This window comes from Onychostoma macrolepis, chromosome 06 (genome assembly GCF_012432095.1).
Source record: "Onychostoma macrolepis isolate SWU-2019 chromosome 06, ASM1243209v1, whole genome shotgun sequence".
NCBI lineage: Eukaryota > Metazoa > Chordata > Actinopteri > Cypriniformes > Cyprinidae > Onychostoma > Onychostoma macrolepis.
The window spans coordinates 26,698,036-26,722,355 of record NC_081160.1 but is presented as its reverse complement, the minus strand read 5'-3'; the positions used below and the strand labels follow the sequence as shown (position 1 = coordinate 26,722,355).

General features: G+C 35.7%; 1 protein-coding gene across 4 annotated transcripts; it reads right to left on the bottom strand.

Moving 5' to 3' along the window:
* Positions 1-282: 282 nt before the first annotated feature.
* cfap20dc (CFAP20 domain containing) lies at positions 283-23,701 on the bottom strand. 4 transcript variants are annotated; one of them, XM_058777755.1, is made up of 17 exons: positions 23,393-23,701; positions 23,204-23,293; positions 22,413-22,506; positions 21,607-21,679; positions 21,202-21,316; positions 20,895-21,048; positions 19,955-20,098; positions 16,716-16,895; positions 16,451-16,564; positions 15,555-15,686; positions 11,251-11,564; positions 7,155-7,490; positions 5,027-5,197; positions 4,723-4,794; positions 3,700-3,761; positions 1,893-1,984; positions 283-648 (listed from the first exon to the last, which is right to left on the bottom strand). In XM_058777755.1, exons 1-17 carry the CDS (start codon positions 23,411-23,413, stop codon positions 536-538), a joined length of 2,277 nt encoding a protein of 758 aa, XP_058633738.1. In that variant the 5' UTR covers positions 23,414-23,701; the 3' UTR covers positions 283-535. The 4 variants fall into 4 exon arrangements, 3 of the variants coding, with proteins under 3 accessions (XP_058633738.1, XP_058633740.1, XP_058633739.1); XM_058777757.1 differs by lacking the exon at positions 15,555-15,686; XM_058777756.1 differs by lacking the exons at positions 23,204-23,293; positions 23,393-23,701 and adding an exon at positions 22,913-22,924.
* Between the last annotated feature and the right edge of the window lie 619 nt (positions 23,702-24,320).

The window sequence follows — 24,320 nt, the reverse complement described above, 5'->3', positions numbered from 1 at the left end:
AACGACTTTCTCGCCATTAGAGATGTTTACTTCCTATGTGATTCTACCTGTCAAATGACGTAAAGGAGTAACTGGTGTATGATTGGCCGATCGTGTGGCAACGCGATGACTTCCGTCAACAGTATAGGCTACTGTAGTAGGATCACTTTAAAAAGTGAGATTATTTAAAACCTGTGAATTGAATTATAGCAGGCATTCTATAATTTTAGTTCGTTTTACATAATATTGTCTAGGAACAATTTTATAAGTTTGAATAAAAAAAAAGTTAGGAGGACACTGAAATGGATTCAACAATATAAGTTTATTTCTTGCTTACTGAAAACTTAACTTCTGTTATAAGCTCAAACAAGCTTGAATGTGAATTTAGTACAAAAAAACTAACATTACATTAGAAACGGTTACAAAAAAATACACTTTAAATCCCAGATTTCCATTAAAACCATTAAATGTTATGAAGGACAACATGCTTCAACTAATCCATACATATAAATGGCAGTATTGAACAACTTGGTTGCAGATGTAACTCATCTCGGGATCAGAGCAGTTCGTAATATTTCCCAGATTGTGGATCAAAGTAACAGTTGAGGCAGGGATCATACATTAAATTGAGAAACTCTTCTTCTCCACTGTTGTTGTGCAACGTAGACCCTGTGGATAGCATAGAAAAATAGTTATGATATATAGGCTATATTGCAATTGTTTTGTGTTTCAAAACTAATTTCAGTAAAAGCCATTCAGTAGCTTCTAATAGGCCATTTAAAGGGATACTCCACCCCAAAATGAAAATTTGGTCATTAATCACTTACCCCCATGTCGTTCCAAACCCCCAAAAGCTTTCGTTTGTCCTCGGAACACAATTTAAGATATTTTGGATGAAAACCGGGAGGTTTGTGACATCTGCCATCAGTGGTTCAATCTGAATTTTATGAAGCGACGAGAATACTTTTTGTACGCAAAGAAAATAAAAATAACGACATTTATTCAACAATTTGTCTCCTCTCTGTCTCTCTGTGTCAGCGTAGCGCCATTTTGGAGAGCATCCGATGGACACAAAGTGCGTACGCTATTCTCTGTCATCAGTAACGCATGGATACGTATTGTACGTTTATTTACGCTTTAATTTGAACGAAAACAGCGTATCTATGTGTTATGACAGAGAATAGCATATGCACTTTGCGTCCATCGGATGCTCTCCAAAATGGCGCTACGCTGACACAGAGAGGAGACGAATTGTTGAATAAATGTCATTATTTTTATTTTATTTTGTGTACAAAAAGTATTCTCATCGCTTAATAAAATTCAGATTGAACCACTGATGGCAGATGGACTATTTTAACAATGCTTTTTATACTTTTCTGTGCCTTGACAGTGTAATTTATTTGCCAGTCAGTGGGACAGTCACAAACCTCCCGGTTTTCATCCAAAATATCTTAAATTGTGTTCCGAGGACGAACGAAGCTTTTGTGGGTTTGGAACGACATGGGGGTAAGTGATTAATGACAAAATTTTCATTTTGGGGTGGAGTATCCCTTTAATCAAAGGTTTGCATTTCGCAGTGACAATTTACCCCATATAGTAAATTGTTCATAGAATCTTGCAGTAACAGTTCATATGTTATCTAACAAAGACAAAAACTGACTTTCAAAAATAAACCTGCCTTTAGAAATATTCTATATCCTAAAAACCCTGATAACTTGCCCCTGTCTTGCCTAGAGTTTAAGAGTCTTGTCACAGAAATATCACTGTGGGTTTTAGATGAAGAAGGAAAAATCAATCATGAATGTAACTGTACCAGTTCTTCTCCGTCCAAGAGAAATCTAGATCATGATTTATTTTTAGCAACAAAGGGCTGAGAATATGAGCCCAGGATGGGGATTTTTCTGGTGTCATACCTCTGGGTGAGACCTTGCCGTGGTCTCCTTTCCCATCTGCCATCTGTTGATTTGGATGAACTATCGGCGGGCTGAGGACATCCATCCATTCTCTACAAATGGAAGGGTTAAACCGTATAGTCATTCAAATATAGTGTATAATTATTTTATTTTTTATTTTTTAATTTGGAGCCAGCATTTTAATGGCCCTAAAATAATACTTTCTTCTGCCTTAAACCATGATTTATAGTTTGATTATACTGAAGCTTTTGGAATCATACGAAGCTGCATCAAAGCCCATTTTCGAAATTCCTGCTCTGTCGCTAACATGTTACCTCTTGTTGTGAATAAAAGACCCCCCTTCTGCATGTCTCTCTCTTTCATATTCTCTCATTTACATGACACTTTTTAAGGCACCATGTGGAGTTGATGGACGGGCTCCCTGGTGAGATGGGAGGGAGGTGGATGATGACCTCCCAGCGAGCTCTGCTGCAGCGGTGACAGCTAGGTGACACATGCAAGCCTCTGAGCACATGCATAACTCCTGCTTATTCATTGTCCCTGACAACCATGCTTAATTAATCACCGAGGCGTGGCAGTGTGGGCAGCTTCCCTTGACAGGAAAAGTTCTGTGTAGGAAACTAGCCATAGTTATGCTGTGTGTACAAAAACATTAACATATTAACACAGCTCCATTGATGACAAATGATTTTTGATTGGTTAATTTATATTTAAAGGTCTACTTATAAACAGTCATTATGCAGAATCAGTTTCTTCCTAAACAATGTTTAATTATTGCAGTGTAGATTTTATTTATTTATTTGCATCTTCTTAATGCATTATTTATTTATATACTGCTGCTACTACTACTACTACTATAATAATAATAATGTTATAATAATTCTGTTTATGCAATTTATTAATTACTGATACTAAAAATACAATAATAATTATTATTATTGTTTAATTATGGTTATTATTATCATTATATTTTTACTACTACTACTACTACTATTAATAATAATATATTTTATTTTTATAATAAATATTTTTAGCATTATCACGATCATTTGTCATACAGCTATTATTATTAGTAGTAGTAGCAGCAGTATATAAATATTATATAAACAAAATAGTTATATTTAATAACCAATATTTATTAAACATTTTAACTTATTGTTGATTTTTATCTTATTTATTCATATACTGCTGTCTGCTGCTACTACTAATTATTGTTATTATGATTAAACTATATTTTTAATAATAATAATAAGTGTATATAAATATTATATAAACAAAATAGTTATTAAATAATGCTGATGATTATTATTATTATTATATTTAATACATTACTAAAGTCAAAAACTAAGGAAAAGAATGAGGAGACAAAAAGAAATAAGGTGCTCTGTTATGTAGACAGTCTGTAAGGTTTGTCATGAAATGAATGGCAGACAAATCTTTTGAAGGCTGGCATAAAATTTTGTCGAGCACACCACCTGCTCTCTTTTTTATGCTTTGATGTTCAAAAGTTCTTTTTAGTATCCTGGAACCATTGGATACAATTGTCAATGGAAACTTCAAAATGTTCAGTGCCCAAAAAAGCTATCCCTATCACATTTTCTTACCACTTTTCAGAAGTCCAAATTATTGAACGTGCATGAGCCTGAGGGCTGACAAGAGTTCTCTTATGAGCTCGCATGATAAATTTCTGAAATGACTCATTCACGTCTGAGCCTCAACACTTAAGATACTGACAGGCTTAGCATAATGGCTTAGAGTTATGCCTCACAGACTTAGAGAGGCTAAAAATACTGTATTTTTCTCTTACCTGGGATTAGAGTGAAGAAGAGGGTTCATTTCTTTCTGATAGTGCTGGCCTTGATCCATTGGCTGTGAAGCACAGAGAATAAGCACTGTATATTTATAATCTGGTTCAGGGGCCATATCTGCCCACTGTTAGCTCCAGTCTAGTAGGGAAAAAATAATATGTTCTGGATAACTGCATTCCTTACTGTAAAATAATGATTTAAACTTTTATAGTTTGGAGAAGTGGTTCTCAATCGGTGGGCCGTGAATCAAAACTGAGTTGCAGGTCTGTTCTGATAGAGTCTAATACTAATGCTGTTCCATCAGCTGGAAAAATATATGTTTAGAAAGCGATTCCACCGATATCATTCCTCAGTGACGTTATTGTTATAGTTGTGGTGTGGATTGTGCTATTTATTTTTAATATTTTTAGATAATTTTTAAATTTAGAATGATTTTTAAAACTATATCTTTGAATATAAAATTGAACATTTTTATTTTACTTCTGAATGATAAATGGTTTGTTACAGTGCCGTTTCGCCACTTGATGTCTAATGTAAAATCTGGTTCCTGAGGCAAAACCACAAGCACTTGATTATTGTGCATGTTCCTCTAGCCTGATGGTGGCAGTATTGCTATGTTTTCACAATCTTACAGTCCACTAATTTGCAGTTTCTCAATACTAGGCATGATTAGCAGTTTCAGCATATCTTTCTAATCAACAGACAACAACAGCATCAACTGATGGATAGGGTCTGATATTGAAATGCCATGGGAGTTTATTTCACTCTAATTAGTGGGTTTTTTTATATAAACTGTTTGATTGCCCTTCTTTTTAGGAAAACAGTTTTAATATTCACTTTATTATTTGCCTGCCAGCTACAGTTCATCCATACAAAGCACTCTGTACAACTGAGGAGCCTAATAATGAAGAAGGAATTCAGGCCTTCCTGCGCTGTGCTCAAGTGAGGCAATGCGCTTGACTTCTGTAATTATAACTGCCGTAAATGTCTGTAGTGTATGTGTGTGTGGTTTGTAAGCCCACCAAAGGAATACACTGAGTCCAGGTTGAGGTGTCATCGCTACTTGCACTCAGACTTATGTTGCAGTGGTGAACCTGACAGAAGATAAAATAGAGTTAAGTTACAGGTATTATCTTGTGACTCTCACAACACCTGGAAAGAACATATGTGTCATATGGATGAAGTTAGAAATACTTTATTATCTATGTTATATATATATATATATATATATATATATATATATATATATATATATATACGGTATACAATTTTTTCAATGCTTTCTTGTTTTGATTATAGGCTAAAATATGAATATGCTTTTCCTGCCTGTGATGCACTTAGGCACGGGCCACCAATGTCTCCATCTCCTTCTTCCTCCTGCTCTCTCTTCAAACCGGCCAACATTCGTAGCTCATCTTCCTCATCCTCTTCGTCTTGACTTCTCCTCAGATCACACCTGCTGGAGCCCAAAGGCTGAACTCTCTCATCGACACTCACCTGTAAAGCCCAAAAATCTCATTACTTCATCAGTGCCACTTTGTAATGAGACCGATCGTTACTGGGTATAGCTAATTAGCAAGCAATCAATCAAAGCTTGGAAGCTAATTGGCACCCCCATTAAGGCCAAGACATCAGCAGGGATGGTTGCCTGCTGCTTAGAAATCCACTTATATGAAGTCCTACTTGGATCTACTAGTAACCTTCCAGATAAGCTCAACAAACGTCAGCAGCATCAAAGATATGTGCCATGTTTAAATGGGGGAAAGTAGTGTTATGGGGCATCCGTAATGATCCTCAGTAATTCCCACATCAAACTCCATTTAAAACATTTAGTTAATGACTGTTTCAGACCTGTGGTGAAAGTCTGCGGTAGTTGTGCTAAATGCTTGGACCCGTTTTAGTCCAAACATGTTCCAACCTCTAAGAGAGGAAATAACACTAATGAGTTGTCTTTGATATCCCAGTTGTTTCTTTTAGGCAACAATGAGAAGAAACGGAGAGCAAATGGAGACTTTGCTTTGAAGTCTACCGAACAATTGTCATTTTGATATTCTAATATTTTGAAAAATGTTTCAGCTGTTTTTGTCCATACAGTTGAAGTCAAAACCAATATCATCTTTTGCATCTTGCAGAAGAAAGAAATTCATACAGCTTTGGAAAGACATATCAGGTGAGTAAATGATTAAATGTACATTTTCATTTTCGGGTGAACTATCCCTTTTACATAAAACTAAAATGCAATGTACATGATTGTGTACACACTGAAAAAGATTTGGAGTAGGATTTACTTTGAAACCATTTTTATTCAAAAATTGCTATTAAATTTCACAAATAATTACAAAACAATGGCAACACACATTTAAACATGAAATGTAGAAGTTAAAAGACAGAAATAGTAGTTTCCTGTAAAACATACTCCAATAATCTTTGCTTTATTTACAATGTTTTTTCATTGTCTTTGCAATGTTAGCATCCCTTTAGGTTTTGATTTTGCGTGAAGAATTATCTAATTTGTGTCTATATAGGACAAATGTACAAGACAAAATAATGATATTGTAATGTAACTCCTAAACTAAGAAAGAGCGACCTCTGATCAATAGAATTTTCAGCTGGGAGTTTAAAACCCCAGAAAATGTTTTATAAATCACGAAGACAAAAGAACACTATGTCCAAGCCATTTGCAATATTTTTCCATTTGCAATTTCCGAATGCATCAGAGATGCAAGGGCACAACCCACTCCCCTCAATCTGAATGGATTCAGATTAAAATATCCAGCCTCTGGGGAAGATAAGAACCACACCAGTTCTGAAATTACAATAAGAACAGAGGCCCTCATAAACAACCCACTCTGCTGGAGTGCACCAATTCAGCTGAAGTATGTGCTTGATTTGATCCCCTATAACCCTGCATGCTTGCTATGGTTAAAAACATTTCATCCACATGAACACAAGGCCATGTGATTGGTGTGGATTCACTCCACAAAACCTAAGTGCTTTCTATATATTTATATTTATATATATCTTGCATAAATGATGCTTGCAACTTTGAGCTGATTACTCTAAGGGATAATTCTGTGATCGTTTACTTGCCTTGATGTTGTTTCAAACCTGCATGACTTTCTTTCTTCTGCTGAACACATAAGAAAATGTTTGGAAAAATGTTGGCATGCAAACAACATTGAACCCCATTGACTTTCATTGTATGGAGATTAATAATTTCTTTAAAAATCTTATTTTGTCTTGATTTTTGCTTGCATGCATGTTAATTACTTATTTAATTTAATTAAAATTATTTTATTTTAATTTACCCCTTTGACTTTCATTGTATGGACAAAAACAATAAGACAATTTTAAAAAACAGAAGAAATCCACACAGGCTTAAAAGGACATGAGGGTAATTAAATGATAATTTAATTTTCTTTTTTTTATCCCTTCGAAAGGTAAACGGGCTCACCTTTTGGAGACTAGAATTCTTCAGTGAAATCTCTCGCACAGATGCTCTGTTGATAGATATCCTGGTATCTCCATCAGGCAATGCTCTGCCAGCTTCAGACCGATCCAGTCTGCTCCCTTGTCTGGTATTGGGTGAGAGGCAGCGGGTTGGTGCTATTCGCATGGGTTCATGCCTTTTTGGTCCTTCAGAGACATGCTGGACTGTGGAGGCCTGAGTCTTAATTGGCTCAGAAGAGAACTTGGGTAGGACTGTGTATTTTTGTACTGAAGGAGGTGGTGGGGGAGCAGTAATGGAATGGACTGCACATCTCTCAAGGAACTCGTTATGCATTTCATCCTGAAAAGCAAAAAGTAATTGGTGATAGAAATGGTTTGTATGAAATAACTAAATTTTTACTTTTTTGGAGCAAAGTCATGAAATGGTTGATGTGTTGTGGGTTGTTACTAGGTGATAGCTTATTAGTCTTTATTATATTCTAGTTGCCTTCAAATGCTTGTTTATGGCTGTAACACAAAGGACTTTGTTCACTCAAAAATGAAAATTTAGTAAAGATTTTCTCACCCTCATGCCGAGATGTAATGCTATTAAATCTGTTCTGACGAAGAAACAGACTCATCTACATCACTTGCTCACCAAATGGATCCTGTGCAGTGAATGGGTGCCGTCAGAATGTCCAAACAGAGAGACAAACAGACAATGAGTCCAAACAGCTGATAAAAACACAACAATAATCCACAAGTAATCCACATGACACCAGTCATTAATGTCTTGTGAAGTGAAAAGCTGCATGTTTGTACAAAACAAAACACACCATTAAGATGCTGTTGCTTCTGTCCAAAATACAAGTCCATAATAACGCTTCTTCCAGTGAAAACGTACATCCTCTGTTGTCTTCTCACATCAAATCCAACAACATATTTGTTTAAAATTATTTTGGACTGCTTTCATTTGTAAACAGTGCTTGATCTGTGCATATTTCTCTCCTGATTCAGATGTGACGTCTTTTTCATTTGAGAAAGCAATTTTATGGATGTAAGATTTGTATTTTAGATGGAAGTTGTGTGAGTTGAGTTATTTTTATCAGCCGTTTAAACTCTCTGACGGCACCCATTCACAGCCAAATAATGTAAAATTTCTCAATCTGTTCTGATGAAGATACAAACTCATCTACATATTTTATGGCTTGAAGGTGAGTAAATTCTCAGCAAACTTAGATTTTTGGGTGAACTATTCCTTTAAGCCTCTCTTTTTTCTTCCTTAGCAAGCATCACTAATTATGACATATCGAAATTAATAATGCCACTACGCTCAATTATTTTCTTTCGGCCTGGGCCATTAACACAAGGAAGGAAATCTGTTAATATATCAAAATTCCCCCTAAAACTACAAATATTAAATTTATCAACAAACTTGTGATGGAGTCATAAAGAGAATGATGAAATCTCTTGCAAGGGTCTCGGAGCCACAAACGCCAACGCTGTCACAGATGAAACGCATTAATAGCCACGATGCGAGACAGTCTGGCGCGGGCGGAGTAACATCAGAGTTACCTGTAATTAATCAGGGCGACACTGTGCCCAGAAAGTTGTCTGTCTCTGCTCTGTTTTGGAAAAGATAAGGTCTTTAAACTAGTGAGGCTTTGATCTACACTAATGGTCTTAAACAGCAAGCTTCACACTAATGATGACAACCTCACTAAAAGGGCACGGCCAGCCAGCCATCAGATCAGCCAGAGTTTTTGTCTCCTTTCTTTCCATCTTCATATCCCCTGAAGGGACCAGTTTTAATATTTCAGCTTTTTTATTTTTTTTTAATAAAAAAAAAAAAAAAAAAAAAAAAGTGTCATCTCCTCTCACTATGAGAAATGCTGACATTCTGTAAACACACATCAGTCTGGCGCAGCCCTATATCTATTTGCAATGAATTTATTTAAACTGGGTAGGTTATCTACGAAACTGAATGTGTTTAGTGGTTATTAAGCTATGTTACATGAATTTCAATATGTTACTGCTTCATCTGTCTTCCGATGACAACTCTGTGGCATTAATGAAAGTCATTAGGCGAATATAATCACCTCTGCTTCTACTGGAAATGATTTACACAGGTGCAAGTTATAGAGGTACAACATAAACATAACGTTCAGAATACTCAAACAAGTCATTATTTTTTTTCGTCTCCCATTAGTAATAAGAAGACAAATGCCGACGTCTACTTTTTTGCCACTAAAGAGAATGCAGATGAAAAACAAAGAAAAAAATTACTTGAAAAGGGAATTTATCAAGGGCGGGGATGGAAGGGGAAATAAACAACAAATAAAACTGTCAGCGGTATCAATCAAAATTCTCTAATTAAGTGCAGCAGAACATATGTATGCCAAAGATGAGACTGATTTCCCAGGAGGAGACGAAACAGACTGCAAATAAATGAATGATGTTTCTCTCAGTGGACGCAGAACCCAAGAGCACCGTGGAGCTCAATGCCGTCTCGTCAGAAATGAACTGAACTGAATAAAACTGATGGTTTTCTTCATGGATTTAGTTGAATGGCAGGGCCCCTGGAGGGCTCAACCAGGTTGTGTTGGTATCATTAACAGATGACTCCACTAGATCGTATTTCCTTGAGAGGGAACTTGGAAAGAATACAATGCAGGCAACATGTGTTAAGGAGATGGGGAATTGTTTGCATATTTCTACAGTACATGCATCTGTAGCAATAAAGGAGGAATTGATTATTTCGACAGGTGTCTCAACAAAAGTGTATAATTTTAACAAAAATAAAGGATTAACAAATAACCTTTGGGTATACACATTGATTATTTAATTCAATTTTATTTTATTGCTAAAAATGACTTTTGTTGTAAGGATATTTTATTTATTTTTTTTTATTCTTTTACTTTCATTGTGAGGACATTTTCAAAATATCTTTTATGTTCCAAAGAAGAAAGAGGTGCATGCTGGTTTGGAAAAACATCAGGGTCAGTAAACAATAATAAAAATATATTTTATATTAAACTCTTTAAAAATTACTTTCATTGTAATGTTTTGAAATATCTTCTTTTTTTGTTTTACAGAAGAAAAAAAATGCATTCTGGTTTAAAACAACATGAGAATGAGTAAACAATGACAGCATTGTCATTTATTTTATTTTTTTTATGTTCATGACATTGAAAATATGTTTTGTTTTGATGTCATTGAAAATAAAAATCTTCATTATTACTGTGACCCAGCATAGAAATGCAGTTTAGAAAATGGATAGATGGATGAAATATAATTTCATTAAAATTATTTCAATTAAATGTATTATTATTATTATTATTATAAAATAAATGAATGCTAACAATCCCAACTTAAAAAAAGAAAATAAGGCATCAGCCATGCCAAAGTGCACCTCATACTGTAAAAAAAAAAAAAAGCACAACTAAAAATAAGGCCTGATGGTAATAATGTTGAGAAAACAATTTCTACTTGTTTCTCTTTCTTCCACTGACTTACTGGTTCTATAAAGATCAATAATAGAGATCTAATTACTAAACATAATGTTTCGTCTTTCATTTTTTATAGCGGCACTCGTGTTTCTCGCCTGCGTTCATTTTAATGAGCATATGCAAATAAGTGCAGAAGTAGAATCCTTAAAGATTGAGATTAATTCTAATACGCTTGCCAATTGAGGGTGAGTAGGAATTTATAGGACTCGTCCAACCTCTTTCATTTGATAACAGCAGCATTATGCTTTAATTACACCAACTTATATTCCTCATGATGAAATAGTAATACCGTCCGACTTATCCAATCTGACAGAAACTGTGCATTTTCTCTTAGTGATTTCATTTGAAGATCTGTCTACAGCAGGACAAGACTACGAGCTTAATTAGATTTTTTATGTCTATTTTGTACACAGTTTATCACAATTTAGCTCTAATTATCTGTTGTGCAACTCTACTAGCCACTTGATAGCCCAATAGAGTACACGCTCAAATTACTTTAGTAAAATGTGATTCTGGATGTGAGAAGTCCTGTTAAATCAATTAATGTCAAAGCCACAAATGTATTGCTGTCTCTGCATGTTAAAGTGTGTGTATGTTGTCTGCGTGTCATACCTCTTCACTCTCACTACCGACAAAATCATCCTCCAGACGTGCATCTTTGCGCTCTCCTTCTGTTACCAGCTTGTGACCTTTAAGGCCAAAGGTCAAATCCTCAACAGGGTTGCTGCTAGTCTGATTCCGTCTGGCTGAGTGAGGGCATGAGGAGAAAGTGAAGACTTCCTCTTCGTATTCCTCATCGCAGAGAGAGAGCTCAGTTTCTGTGTCACAAAGGTCAGCATCATCTGTAGTCAGCAGACGCTCTGGAGGTGAAGCAGCACATGGAGGCTTGAAGGCTGACCCAGATGTATCCGCACTAGAAGCACAGTCTGCAGAAATATGACAGGGAGATTTTCAGGTAATATCACCATTTGTTGCCATTTAAAATGTGCTGTACTTTGTATATGTTAGTATTTTGTCTTGTTTTTAAATGCTGAGTTTATTTCGACTGATTGACAAGTCTTAGGCCACACATACACATGTATGGATATTTGTGTACTATATAACAAAGATAAGGTGCCATTTACAGTATTTAAATGAAATTTGAAAAAATGTTTAATCAACAATTTTACAAAATTATTTGGATACTGTCTAGTTGTAAAGGCAAGTATAATGCACTGAAATTCATATATCTGTGTGCCTAAGTATCAAAAATTGTCCCAATACTTTTTTGGCAACTGTATTCACCACCATTCAAAAGTTTAGGGGTCAGTAATTTATTTATTTTTAAGAAATTACTACTTTTATTCATTAAGAACACATTAAAATGATCAAAAATGACAGTAAATATGTTTACATTGTTATTAAAAATGAATAAATGTTGTTCTTTTGAACTTTCACATTGTTTCCACAAAAATATTAAGTGGCATGACTGTTTTCAACATTGATAATAAGAAATGTTATTTAAGCAACAAATCAGCATTTAGAATGATTTCTACAGGATCATGTGACACTGAAGACTGGAGTAATGATGCTAAAAATTCAGCTTTGTCATCTCAAGAATAAATTCGATTTTAAAATATATTAAAATATTAAACCATTATTTAAATTGTAACAATATTTCACAAAAACATTGTTTTACTGCATTTTGATCAACTAAAATTTAAGCAGCCTAGGTGAGAAAAGAAATACTTCTTTTAAAAACATTTTAAAAAATCAGAGACCAAAACTTTAAATGGGAGTGTAAATATAATTTTTGGATTTTTTTTAACACTTACAGAGGCAATAACAGTAGAGAGGATACATAAAATCATTTAAGGAGAGAGATTTTGCTTTTGCTTATTTGCCAAAGTGCACAGTTTCTGTGAAAAAAAGCTCTGTTGAAAACAAGGCCTGATGGTAATAATGTTGAGAAAACTATTTCTACTTGTTTCTCTTTCTTCCACTGACTTACTGTTTCTATAAAGATCAATAATAGAGATCTAATTACTAAACATAATGTTTTGTCTCTCATTTTTTATAGCGGCACTCGTGTTTCTCGCCTGCGTTCATTTTAATGAGCATATGCAAATAAGTGCAGAAGTAGAATCCTTGAAGATTGAGATGAATTCTACTACGCTTGCCAACTGAGGGCGAGTAGGAATTTATAGGATTCGTCCAACCTCTTTCATTTGATAACTGCAGCATTATGCTTTAATTACGCCTTAAAATATACATAAATGGGGGAGAAGCATTGAAACGATATTTTAAAGATGTAGATGGAAGGAATTTACATCTGCGGTCCTAAGAGAATAATGGAATAATAGCATTAACTTGCTGTGTGTGTGTGTGTGTATGGGTTCAGGAATGGGGGAGAGGGTGGGGGGGGGGGGACATTCTGGCTTTCCCACTGACACAAAAACAGCATCATTAGTAGATAGGGAGCAATGGTACAGTAAGATCATAATTCAGACGGGGCGATGTGTGCCTGTGGGGTCTGCATGCCCTCATACTAAAGAGAAGACACCCAGAGAGCAGGGAGCAAAAGACACCGCAGAGACCAAGTGATGAATTTGCCGTGTGAGTGTACAGCGCTTTGATCTACTTCAGCAAAATGCACAGCAGCAAAAAGTCTAAACTGCTGTGAAGTTGTGTGAACTGTGAACCTAAGCTGTACTTTCTCGTACTCAGAGACAAGGACAAAGAAAGGGCATTGGAGACCTGAACAAATTGTTTTGCAATTTAAATTGCTCTGGCTTATGACTGTCATCGTCCACCACAAATGCACAGGGCATTTTGATGACACTACATTTGTCATAATGTCATGTGGACTAGATTAATGCATTTAGATTAATGTTGTAATATTACAGCAAACTATTTTTTATTGCTCGGTGGTTGCTCTTTTATAGCTCACAACACTTCTCAGCTATGCTTCATTTAAAGGAATAGTTCTAATTTTCTAAAAAAATTAATGAAATACACTCAGCCTCAGGCCATTCAAGATACAGATGAGTTTGTTTCTTTATTGGAGCAGATCTGGAAAAATTTTGCAGTTTATCACTTGCTCACCAATGGATCCTTTGCAGTGAATGGGTGCCATCAGAATGAGAGTCCAACAGCTGTGTGTTTGTAAGGAAAAAATTCATCATTTGGTGTTTTAACTTTAAACTTCATAATTTATGGCCAAAATACCAGTCCATATAATTTATGGCCAAAATACCAGGCCATAATCCATAACAATGCTTCCTCCAGTGAAAAAGTCCATCCTTTGTTGCACTCTCATGTCCAAATCCATCCACATGATTCAGATGAGATGACTTTTTCACTGGACAAAGCAATGTTATGGATAGTGGACTCATATTTTAGCTGGAAGCAACAGTTTGAAGTTAAAAGCATCTTAATGATGGATTTGTTTACTACAAACACTCATCTTTTTGCTTTACAAGACATTAACTTCTTGTGGATTGCTTGTGGATTATCGTGATGTTTGGACTCTCATTCTGACGGCACCCATTCACTGCATCTGATCCACTGGATGAGGAAGTAGTGTAATGATACATTTTTCCATATCTGTTCCAACGAAGAAACAAACTCATCTACATCATAGATGGCCAAAGGGTGAGTACATTTTCAGCAATTTTTTATTTTTGGATAAACTGTAAAAAGACTTTGAGATCACTAAAGTCTTTTTCTCATCACAAGCTAAATACTTCACCCATCTCCATTTTCCCCCCTATTTAATCTCATTGCTGTCCAACTGAGATACAGAGATCTCATTTGTGATTTCCTTTACTATGGGTTGTTTTGAACAGCCTGTGTTTTGTTCTGTTTGTTTTGCTCACATGCATGGATCATAAAGACATTATCGGCTAAACAACTGATTACATATTAAAATGAAATATGAAAACAGCAACATAATAGCCATGTCAGATAAAGTGATGTAAAGGCTCTATTAAGCTCTTCACAGAGTAGCGTTTCATCTAATTAAAGCATGCACGCTCACAGAGCACCTCTCAAGAGCTGCCTTCACTCTTGCCATTCCGAGGGGTTTAGCATATTTCGATTCCTGGCACGTTTTTGAACAGGCTTATATTGTAATCACCTTTTCTAATTGCCCACGGTGCAAGCTTGCCTGAACCCCAGAGACTTCTTTCTGACCTACACAGTGTACTTAATGTCCCATTACCACTAATGAACTCTCTTTCCTCTGCTAAAGGGAAGTTCGAGTTAGACCTACTCCGCAGGAAAGGATTGTTAACGTGTAACAACTGCTTGTGGCCTCTGTGTCGGCGTCGAGACAGATTCCAGTATCGCTCACATGGTATGTTTGGTTTGCTAGACCTTTGGTCAAATCACCTTTATTTATATAAAGCTTTAATAGAGCTTGTTTCCAAGCAGCTTTACATACAGAATTAAACAGAAAAGCAAAAGAATCATTGATGCCAAATTCGTAAAATATGGGACAAATTAAAATTCTGCTAAAATTCAGCTAAAGACAAAAGTGTAATTTTCCTGTCAGTTCAGTGTTGATTCAGTTTAGTTCATTAACTGTCAATGTTGCACATTTTATGAAGCAGCTCTACAGGAGACAATAGTGTCATTTTTCAGCCCAGTTCAGGCTGTTTGTTCTTATCTGATTGTATTGCCCATCACATGAAAATCATATGTGTGATCATTAAAATATAAATGGACCACAGCACAAGTTGCACAATTTGAGGTATCATTACAGTATGTCTGTAGCAAAACAGTTTAATAATAGTGGTGGTTGCTATAGAAAGAACCACCAGTAAGACTAATTTTATTTAAAAAATATTTTATTTTATTTTAGTTGGGTGTCAGGTGAAACCAGACGTTTAAGGATCCCCACTATAACATGTGAACAACATATATTAATTACTCACCTCGTAGAATTGGATCGGTTAATTTGTCTTCAATCGGTAAGTCAGAGCCCAGAGTTTGAAATGAGGATAATGCAATTTTTCCTTGAAGCTCAGGTCCCTCTGGGTTCAGGCTAATTTTGCCACCTTCTTTATCTTAGAGAGTACATATGAGACCAAAATAAAATACAATGACTTTGTAGTAGCAGCAGACTTCTAAAGTCAACAAGGAATTAATTTCAAGAGAACTCGTGGCATGAATCTCTAGGGGGAAAATCATCTGTCTGATTAACATTTCTAAAAAACAAGTGCTAATTTTGATGGCCAAAGCCAAAATATCAATACTGAGCACATGAAAAGTTCTGTTTGAATCAACATAAAAAAAAATTTACGAAATAAAAATAAAAATATTTTGTAAAATGACAATATAAACATACTTAAACTGACTGACATAACTATATCTTATCATTTACTGAAAATATACACTACCATTCAAAAGTTTGGGGTCAGTGGGATTTAAAAAAAAAAAATTGGAAAGATAATTTGATTAAAGGTGACAGTATTTATAATGCAGATTTCTATTTCAAATGAATGCTGTTTTTTTTTTTTACTTTCTGTTCATCAAAGTATCTTGAAAATATATCAGTTTCCATGAAAATTCTAAGAAGCACAACTTTAATAGCATTTTAGAATGATTTCTGAAGGATCATGTGACTTCAAAGACTGGGGTAATGGATGCTGAAAACAATTATTTGCAATAGCAATAATATTTCACAATATTACTGTTTTATTGTATTTTTGATCATATAAATGCAGCATTAATGAGCATAAGAGACTTTCAAAGACATTTTTTAAATCCTACCGACACCAAACCTTTGAACAATAGTGTAAAATATATGAAGTGTATTTAATAAACTCACCCAAGTTTGATTTTTCTCTCCTCACATTCAGGATTCTCTGTGGTCTCCTAGAGCCCATTTTCTCAGCGTATGGCCTTTCAAGTGGCGGTCGCGGCTGTACATTTTCAGTTCTGCCTATATTCGGAAACATAATACAGTACTAAAAAGATTGTTTTACCCAAACTACATTCTTACTAAAATCAAATTTTTGTACCAAAATTTTCATTAACCTCACAGTATACTACATATTGTTATATGTCAAGGAAATAAACAAATGTGTATTTGCCTGACTGTATGTTGAGGCTCAGTTCAGATTTAGCTCTTTCCTCTTTCCTGTTTGTAGATGTGCTGCTCTTCCTGGCAGTGAGCGGAGGGGGTCCAATAACTTTTGACCCGAAAGCAATATGGGAGGAGTCCCGTGGTGTAGGACCCCTTGTGATGGATGCTTTGGCACCACCTGTCTCTTCTGGTAAACAGAAATGCACAAAATGATTACCAAAGCTTAGCTTATGTAACTCTATAAAGCCCACATTTATATTTGATATGCATATTTCCAACTAAAGGCTTCTAAATTATATAAAATATAATACAATAACATACAATAACTTTTATACTGTAAGTAATTGTAACGATTCATCAACTGGAGGCGAGCGTAGTGAGAAATCAAGTGCAGTTTATTTACAAAGTGATCCAAAATACAAACATAATCCGAGACTTGACTTGACTTGAACAGACTTGACTTGGCATAGACAAACTAGACTCACCGACAGCGGGTTACAACTTCAATATACGACAAGGAACAAAGGCAACGACATGGCTAGTTATAGCAAACATAGAGGGTTACATGACATGAACAAACCAATGCAAAACAAGACACATGACCTGAACAACCAATCAGAACATGACACAATGAACAGAGGAACCAATAGCATGAAGACATGAGGGCAAGGGAAGCATGACACTAACAGCATGAAACAATTGCAAAATAAAAAGACATGAAAACAGAACATGAAACCGAACACCAAAACAGACCTTACAGATCCCCCCCTCTAAGGGCGGCTCCTGACGCCCTAATGCAACATCCACCCCAACCAAAACAACAAAACGTCCAGGAAGGTGGAGGACTGGAGGTGGTCCAGGGGGTGGGATGGAGGGCCAGGCCCATAAAGCGGAACAGGTGGAGCAGGGAGCCATGGCGGAGCAGGCAGACCAGGGAATTCATGGACGGCCTCCGTGGCCATGACAGGACAGACAGTGAGTTCATGAGCGGCCTCTATGGCCATGACATGACAGACATCAAGTTCAAAAGTGGGCACCACCACCTCGCGAGGTTCTGCAGTGGATGCCGCCTCCTCTGGAGGTTCTGCAGCAGAAGCTGCCACCTCTGGAGGCACTGGAGTGGATACATGGACAGGAGAGGCCTCTGAGGCAGATTTGTGGACAGGAAAGGTCTCAGCAGCAGATTCTTGGACAAGAGAGGCCTCTGGAGCAGACTTATGGACAGAAGAGGCCTCAAGAACAGACTCGTGGACAGGAGAGACCTCAGGAGTGCAGTGTGCAGCCCATACGCTCAAAATGGCGACCGCCATTACGTGCAGTGCAGCAGACAGTGGGATGCCTGCTGGGTTTGAGAGCGAAGAGACCACTGGAATGTCAGCCGCTCACACTGACATCAGTGGTGGGTCCAACACACTAGTAATCAGTCTTTTAAGTCCTGGCCCAAGCTCTGCATCCGCAGGAGCTTGGGTCTTATTTTGTAATTTGATTCATGCTGTTAGTGTCATGCTTCCCTTGCCCTCATGTATTTATGCCTTGTGTATGTGTCATGTTGTGATTGGTTGTTCTAGTCATGTGTCTTGCTCCTCATTGGTTATTGTTCTGTCATGTGGTTCTCAGTTCTGTTTGCTCATTGGTTGGTTCTTGTCATGTGACCCTTAATGTTTGATATAGTAGCCCTCTTGTTGCCATAGTACTTTGTCTGATGTTGTCTTGTAAAGGCTGTTTCGTGTGCCCTTGTGCCATTGCCATTGCCATTAACATGCATGGATGTACTTTGTGTTTTTGTTTTAATAAATCCTTAACTGCAATCTTCAACCTCACGTTTACAGTAATATTTCAAGATGAACGCTGCAGAGCTTTGGTCATAAAACTTAGCATTTAAATATCATCTTACTAAGACATATTATTGGGAGAAATAAAGCGCTTACTAATATTTACATGGTTTTTATATAGGTAGTCTGCTATACTCTTAAAGATTTCTCTGATTTACAAGTTATCAAAATTTTATTTTACTTCTTGGCCATATAAATAACAAACAACAACTACCAAATTGCATATTTTTGCTCAGTTTGGGTCTCTGTATAAATTTGAGGTGTTTTTTTCTTCTTTGAGTATGAGCTCCATAGTCTAACTATATCATGAGCCATTAAAAGTCTGATGTGTCATATATGATGCTTGAAAAATTTTTTTTTTTAAAAAACAGTTTTGTGTAGAGGTTTAAAAAAACTCTTCCAATAAAAAATTTAGTTCTTAAAGGTTCTTAAAGTCTTAAAAGAGTTAAAAAGAATTAGAGGTAAGAAAGAAATAAAGAAAGAAAGGCAAAGAAAGAGATTGATTGATTCAGCCCAAATGAACACCTGAGTATTCTAACATCTGCCATTCAAGTGGAGTGATGATGTATTAAAATAGATAATATAATATTGTTTGTATTTAGACTAACAATGTCATGACACCCTCTATGACAATAGACTGTTTTCATATCCATAATCCTTGTAATTGTAAGGCCCTTGCCATCTGTTGGTTTGCAATTGGCATATTTTCAATTGTTATTTAGCGCAGTGCTGCAAGAAAAAGCAGTGTTAAGGTCATGGCAACCTGGCAACAAAACACAAAATACTGCCATTTGTCATTTCAATATAACAGCCAGCTCAGGATCCAAGGCTGTAAGCTACATCTACACGGTTTCATACACAAGGCCCACGGTGTTTTGATACATTGTTGCTAGGTGATGAAACAGGGAAAAATGATTAATGTAGAAAGAGACTGCGGTCTTTTGTTGCAATATTTGTATATGTAGAAACATTTTATATGATCTCATTATAGTCCAATACCTCTTGTCAGTGACTGACCTCCTGTTATATTAATATCTTGCTAGGGCATTATTTGAGTCTTTTTCGAGAATCTAAGGGTGAGGTGACAGCAGTCTGGCACTGTGATATGAGGCCAACAGATGTCTGGATGAATAAAAACTGTAAGAACAGCTATGAAGGTCTCACTGGGCTGGCAGAGTGGACAGGTATGTGACTAAAGAGAGATGATTAGAGCTCTCTTGGCAAGAGGTGTCTCTTGTCAGCAAACTAACAGACAGCAAATAACAGGAGAGTTCTGCAGAGGGTCTGACCTTCTGTTTAGCAAAGAACAAGAGGAAAAACACAAAACTTTGACTCAGTTCAGTTAAAGAAATGTAAAACTACTAATAGTAACTAAGCAAAGAAAAGATTGGTGTTGAACTATAAAGTAACTGACCGGCATCTGAGTTTGTAGGTCCGCTCTTTAAATCAATCTGTCCCAGTGTTTTCATGTTCACCAGCTGGACAACATGCTGAACTTCACTAGGAAACTGACAGTTCCTCGGAATCTCTTCTTTTGGACCATTATTTATTTCTAAACCTTGAGTAAAATACAAAAAGTAGAAGGTTTTCAGACAATGAGAAATCAATGTTGCTTCACCAAGTAAAGAAACAGATCTAAGCTAAAATGTCAAAAATAGAATATTAACGTGAAGCATTTGGCACTTTGCATGAATTGTTTATCCTTTTCAACAAATGGTCAGAAAAGACGTGCTTAACTTTTAGACATTCAACCAAGGTCAAACAATACATTTCATAAGCTTTTGTGTTTTCTGTGAGAGTTGCAGTTTTCTTTTCAAATTTCATTTTATGAATGTTTGAATACAGTTTAATTCATTTAATTAATATATTTTAAATGTTATTAGCATTCATTGTATATTGGGATCAAACGTTGTTTGTCTATATTTGCAAGCTATATATTTGTCACATTGTATATTTATATTTTTTATTACAATAACAACTGGTTTGAAAAGCTGAGCTTGACAAATGTAGTCAATACTACAAGCTTTGAAAAAAAGGAATGAGTTTTTTATTTGCCATGCTGCAGAAACTGATTTCATTTGTTAGGTTTCACAATTTTATGGATTTTTTTTTTTTTTTTTTACATTAAGAGGAAAATCATGCACTAGCAGGACACAAAATGTAGGACACAATTAAACATTACATTTCATCTATGATCATTAGATAATAGTTTATCTAACATATCCAATTATCTCACTAAAAACAGTTTGTGCCTCTAATGCTCTAATTAAAGTAATGGGACAACAAAGTGAACCCAAAAGTGGGCCACAAAATAGTATTCATAAAGTAAAGCACAGGATGCATTTTTCCCTAACCTCCATCCATGCAGTCTGCAGGTTCATTCTTCATTGTGAAGATGCGGCGGACCTTACAGCAGGCGGAGATGATGATGCCATCCAGAGACAGGAAGCGTGTCCCTCTGAATATCTCAGCGGTGAGAGAGTCCAGATCGATACACAGATTACACCACTGCACACAGACAGTAGTACCTTATCATACAGCTCAAGAAAATTTTTCAGGTCATTTTTGTGGTCATGTTACAAAGTGTCTCACTGAGCTAAGATCATTGATCTGACGGCTCATTTGCAGATAGTGACAGAGAATACAGCAGTCGGGACTTACAGTATTGCGTTTGAGGCACGTTAGAGGTATTCTCGCATGCAAAGGGGTTGCTGAGAGCTCTTTGTGCACAGTAGACAGGTAGAGTCTCTTCTTTAGATGCTCTTCATCAGTCACTCTAGAAGACAGCATTGAAAAGTTAACCAAATTGCTTGCTCTGTAAGGCAGACGGAAAGATTTTTAATCATTTTCTTGTGTGTGTATATGTGTGTGTAGAAGAATGTGTAGGAGTGGTATCTGCATGAGTGAAAGTGTGAATTAATTCACCCGCCATGGTAATAAACCCTCTACACTTTCTCTGAATTTCATCTATATTATAGCAGCACAACAAGCCGTTTGAAAATAGATGTTGGAAGGAACCTGTTAACAATGAATTAAAAAAAAAAAAAAAAAAAACCTGGGACTTACAAAAACTCAGTGGAAAAATCTCTTCCCAAAGGAACGTTGACCTGTAGAATCAGAAACCTCTGAATCAGACCAACTGTTGGAACAAGAAACATGAGATTAGAAGATACACAAAAGCAGGCACATATAAATGGTGGATTCAACCTGATACTCAATGTTTTTTTTTGTGTGATTAATCTGGCTTTGTACATATCCACACAACAACAACAATCTATAGGCCTATAAGCAAAATATACAATTTAAGTAATCTTTTGACAAAAAAGTGAACCATTTATTAGCTATGAAAGATAAAATGTAAGTGCACTACATTTGATCATAAGGCAGCAAATAAAAAAATTAAAAAAAGAATTCTGGCCAAAAATATATTTGAATATATATGAAGCTTAATGAAATATATGTATTTCAAAATGTATTTCATGGGCAATAGAATAGATTTCTAGGCTACATTTAGCCTACTTGAGATCAAACCTAGATATTTAACGTTATTCAATAATGTTAACTTTTTTTAATATATGGTAATATAGTGATTTTTTTGGAACATTGTTGATTTTTATTCAAATATATGTTCACATTTTCTTGGATTGAAATATATGGAGGCCATAATATATATTTTTAAACGCTTTTAAAAATAGATTTGAATTTTTAACATATTCTCAAAAATAACAACATATTGGTAGAAGACATATTTACATACATTTTGAAATATTATTTAGCAAATACATTTTTGGCCATTTTTGTATATTTTGAAATATTTTTGAAAATATATATTTTTGCCATATTGGATTTATTCTGGTTTTATTAGCACTTACGAGTCATCTTGCTATCCTTAGGTAACTGCATCTTGTGAGTTTGACTGCTGCCTTCAAGACTGTATACAAAGCCCTTCACTTCTTTATCAAACAGCTGTTAAAAAGAGAAAACAAAATCAATAAAACCTGGACTTGCATTTGGACAAACATTGCTCTTCTGCAGATACTGCTGTGTTAAAGTAACAAGCTATGCGGGTTGCATTCTTTAATGGCGTTCGTGTTGGTTTTTTTTTTTTTTTTGCTGCTAGTTATATTATGTTTCATAGAGGAAAATGGAAAATGATCACCATCATCCAGTTCTATCTGAGATTATTTAGAGGGCAGATTCTGCTATACAAACTGTGTCTCTAAGAATCTGTTCCTTTTAAGCCAGTGAATACGGTATGTCTTATTATTATCTCCAAAGGTTTTTCTTTTCTTTTGACATTTATTTCTGAAGGCCAATTTCTTTATGACATGCCTTAGAGTCTTGGCTACAAAAAGCAATTGAATAGTTTCACCATTATTGCCCAGGAAAAAAAGATACAGTTCATTGAACATGCTGACTTTGTGACAACATGCCCCATTAGTGCAGCATGTTGTGACACTCTGAGGCAAGTTGTCAAATGGGAGGCTTTCATTAAATTGTCTATTATAGTCTTTTAAGCTAAATTTAGAGTAAAACTATTATGAAACATAGAGAAATATGACGGTATTGAAATTTATGCTGAAATATATTGAATATTTTTTCTAAGACCAATTCAAAACAACAACGTCCCTTTTTCGTTATGGTAAAATCTGCTGAAACATACTTTAGTTATTGAAGATTTCCTGCCATATAGTTTCCATTTTGCCACAGGGTCTTTTCCTTGTGCGCTGAAGATGTCAACCGTGAGACCACCCTACACACACAGACACACACACAGACAGACACACACACACAATGAGAAGAGTTGCAACTGGAGATAACTTACTTAGCGAATGTTTAATGCTTACTGTACCTGATAATCGTTCCTGAACATGCTTCCAAACGATTGAGATATGAAAAAGATTGAAATATGAAGGCTGCTTTATTCTGTCGAATTCGAAACGATCAAAAGATGATTCATAACCACTGCCGCACAATGACGGCTATGGAACTAGCTATAGCCTACTGTAGCAGTTGCTTTCATAATGTTAACTAACAAACCACGTTCAGCAGAACGCAAATCCAAAAGTCTTGGTCTATTCAGTCATATATTAGTTTTAAGAGCGCTTTATTAATTAAAGCACCTAAGTTGGTTAGCTGATAGCTAATACACAGTCAAGTACGGCAGTAGGTCGTTGCTATGGGAACGGGACGCTATCACCTTGGCAGTGGCATTCCAGTTCAAGCAAACCGTAGGGCGAATTGAAATAAAATGGAAGTAGAACTTGAACAGAATTAAATTAAAAGCAATTCCTGTAATTGCAATGTGTAGTTTTATTAATATATTTATTTAAGCATGAGTTGCCAATAACATTTATTTATTTATTTATGTATACCTTGTGTCATGGTACCATGACCTGTGCTGTTAATTAACTTGATGATTTTTTCGGAACTATTTCATGGTGAATAAGCCTCTCTTCACTCAGAATGTCTTAATATTGTAGACACAGAATGCGGACTAGTGCATTTTGAATGACAGTGCAATTGCATGTGTTAGAAATAACATCTCCCTCAAAGTCTTGCAACACCGTAGACCCACTGTTTTAAGTGCATTGTGAATCATTCATCACCGTTGAATGGTGAATGTCAAATTCATACGTTTTTGTAAGTCAGAGATTAAACTTTAAGTATTTTACCTTGTGACTCTGGAGACCGGCATCAACAGAGAATTAGTATTCATTGTGCAATGTGCAAAAAAATGAAATATTATCTGTTGAGTTCCTATCCATGATAATTTGGAG

What these genes read in the sequence shown, in the direction of transcription:
- cfap20dc (XM_058777755.1), bottom strand. Translation starts at nt 23,413, where the DNA reads ATGTTCAGGAACGATTATCAG. An exon ending in GAGCCTCAACATACAGTCAG is followed by an intron (nt 16,565 to 16,715) that starts GCAAATACACAT and finishes TTCCGAATATAG; the next exon opens with GCAGAACTGAAAATGTACAG. An exon ending in GGACTCAGTGTATTCCTTTG is followed by an intron (nt 3,762 to 4,722) that starts GTGGGCTTACAA and finishes TGTGCTTCACAG; the next exon opens with CCAATGGATCAAGGCCAGCA.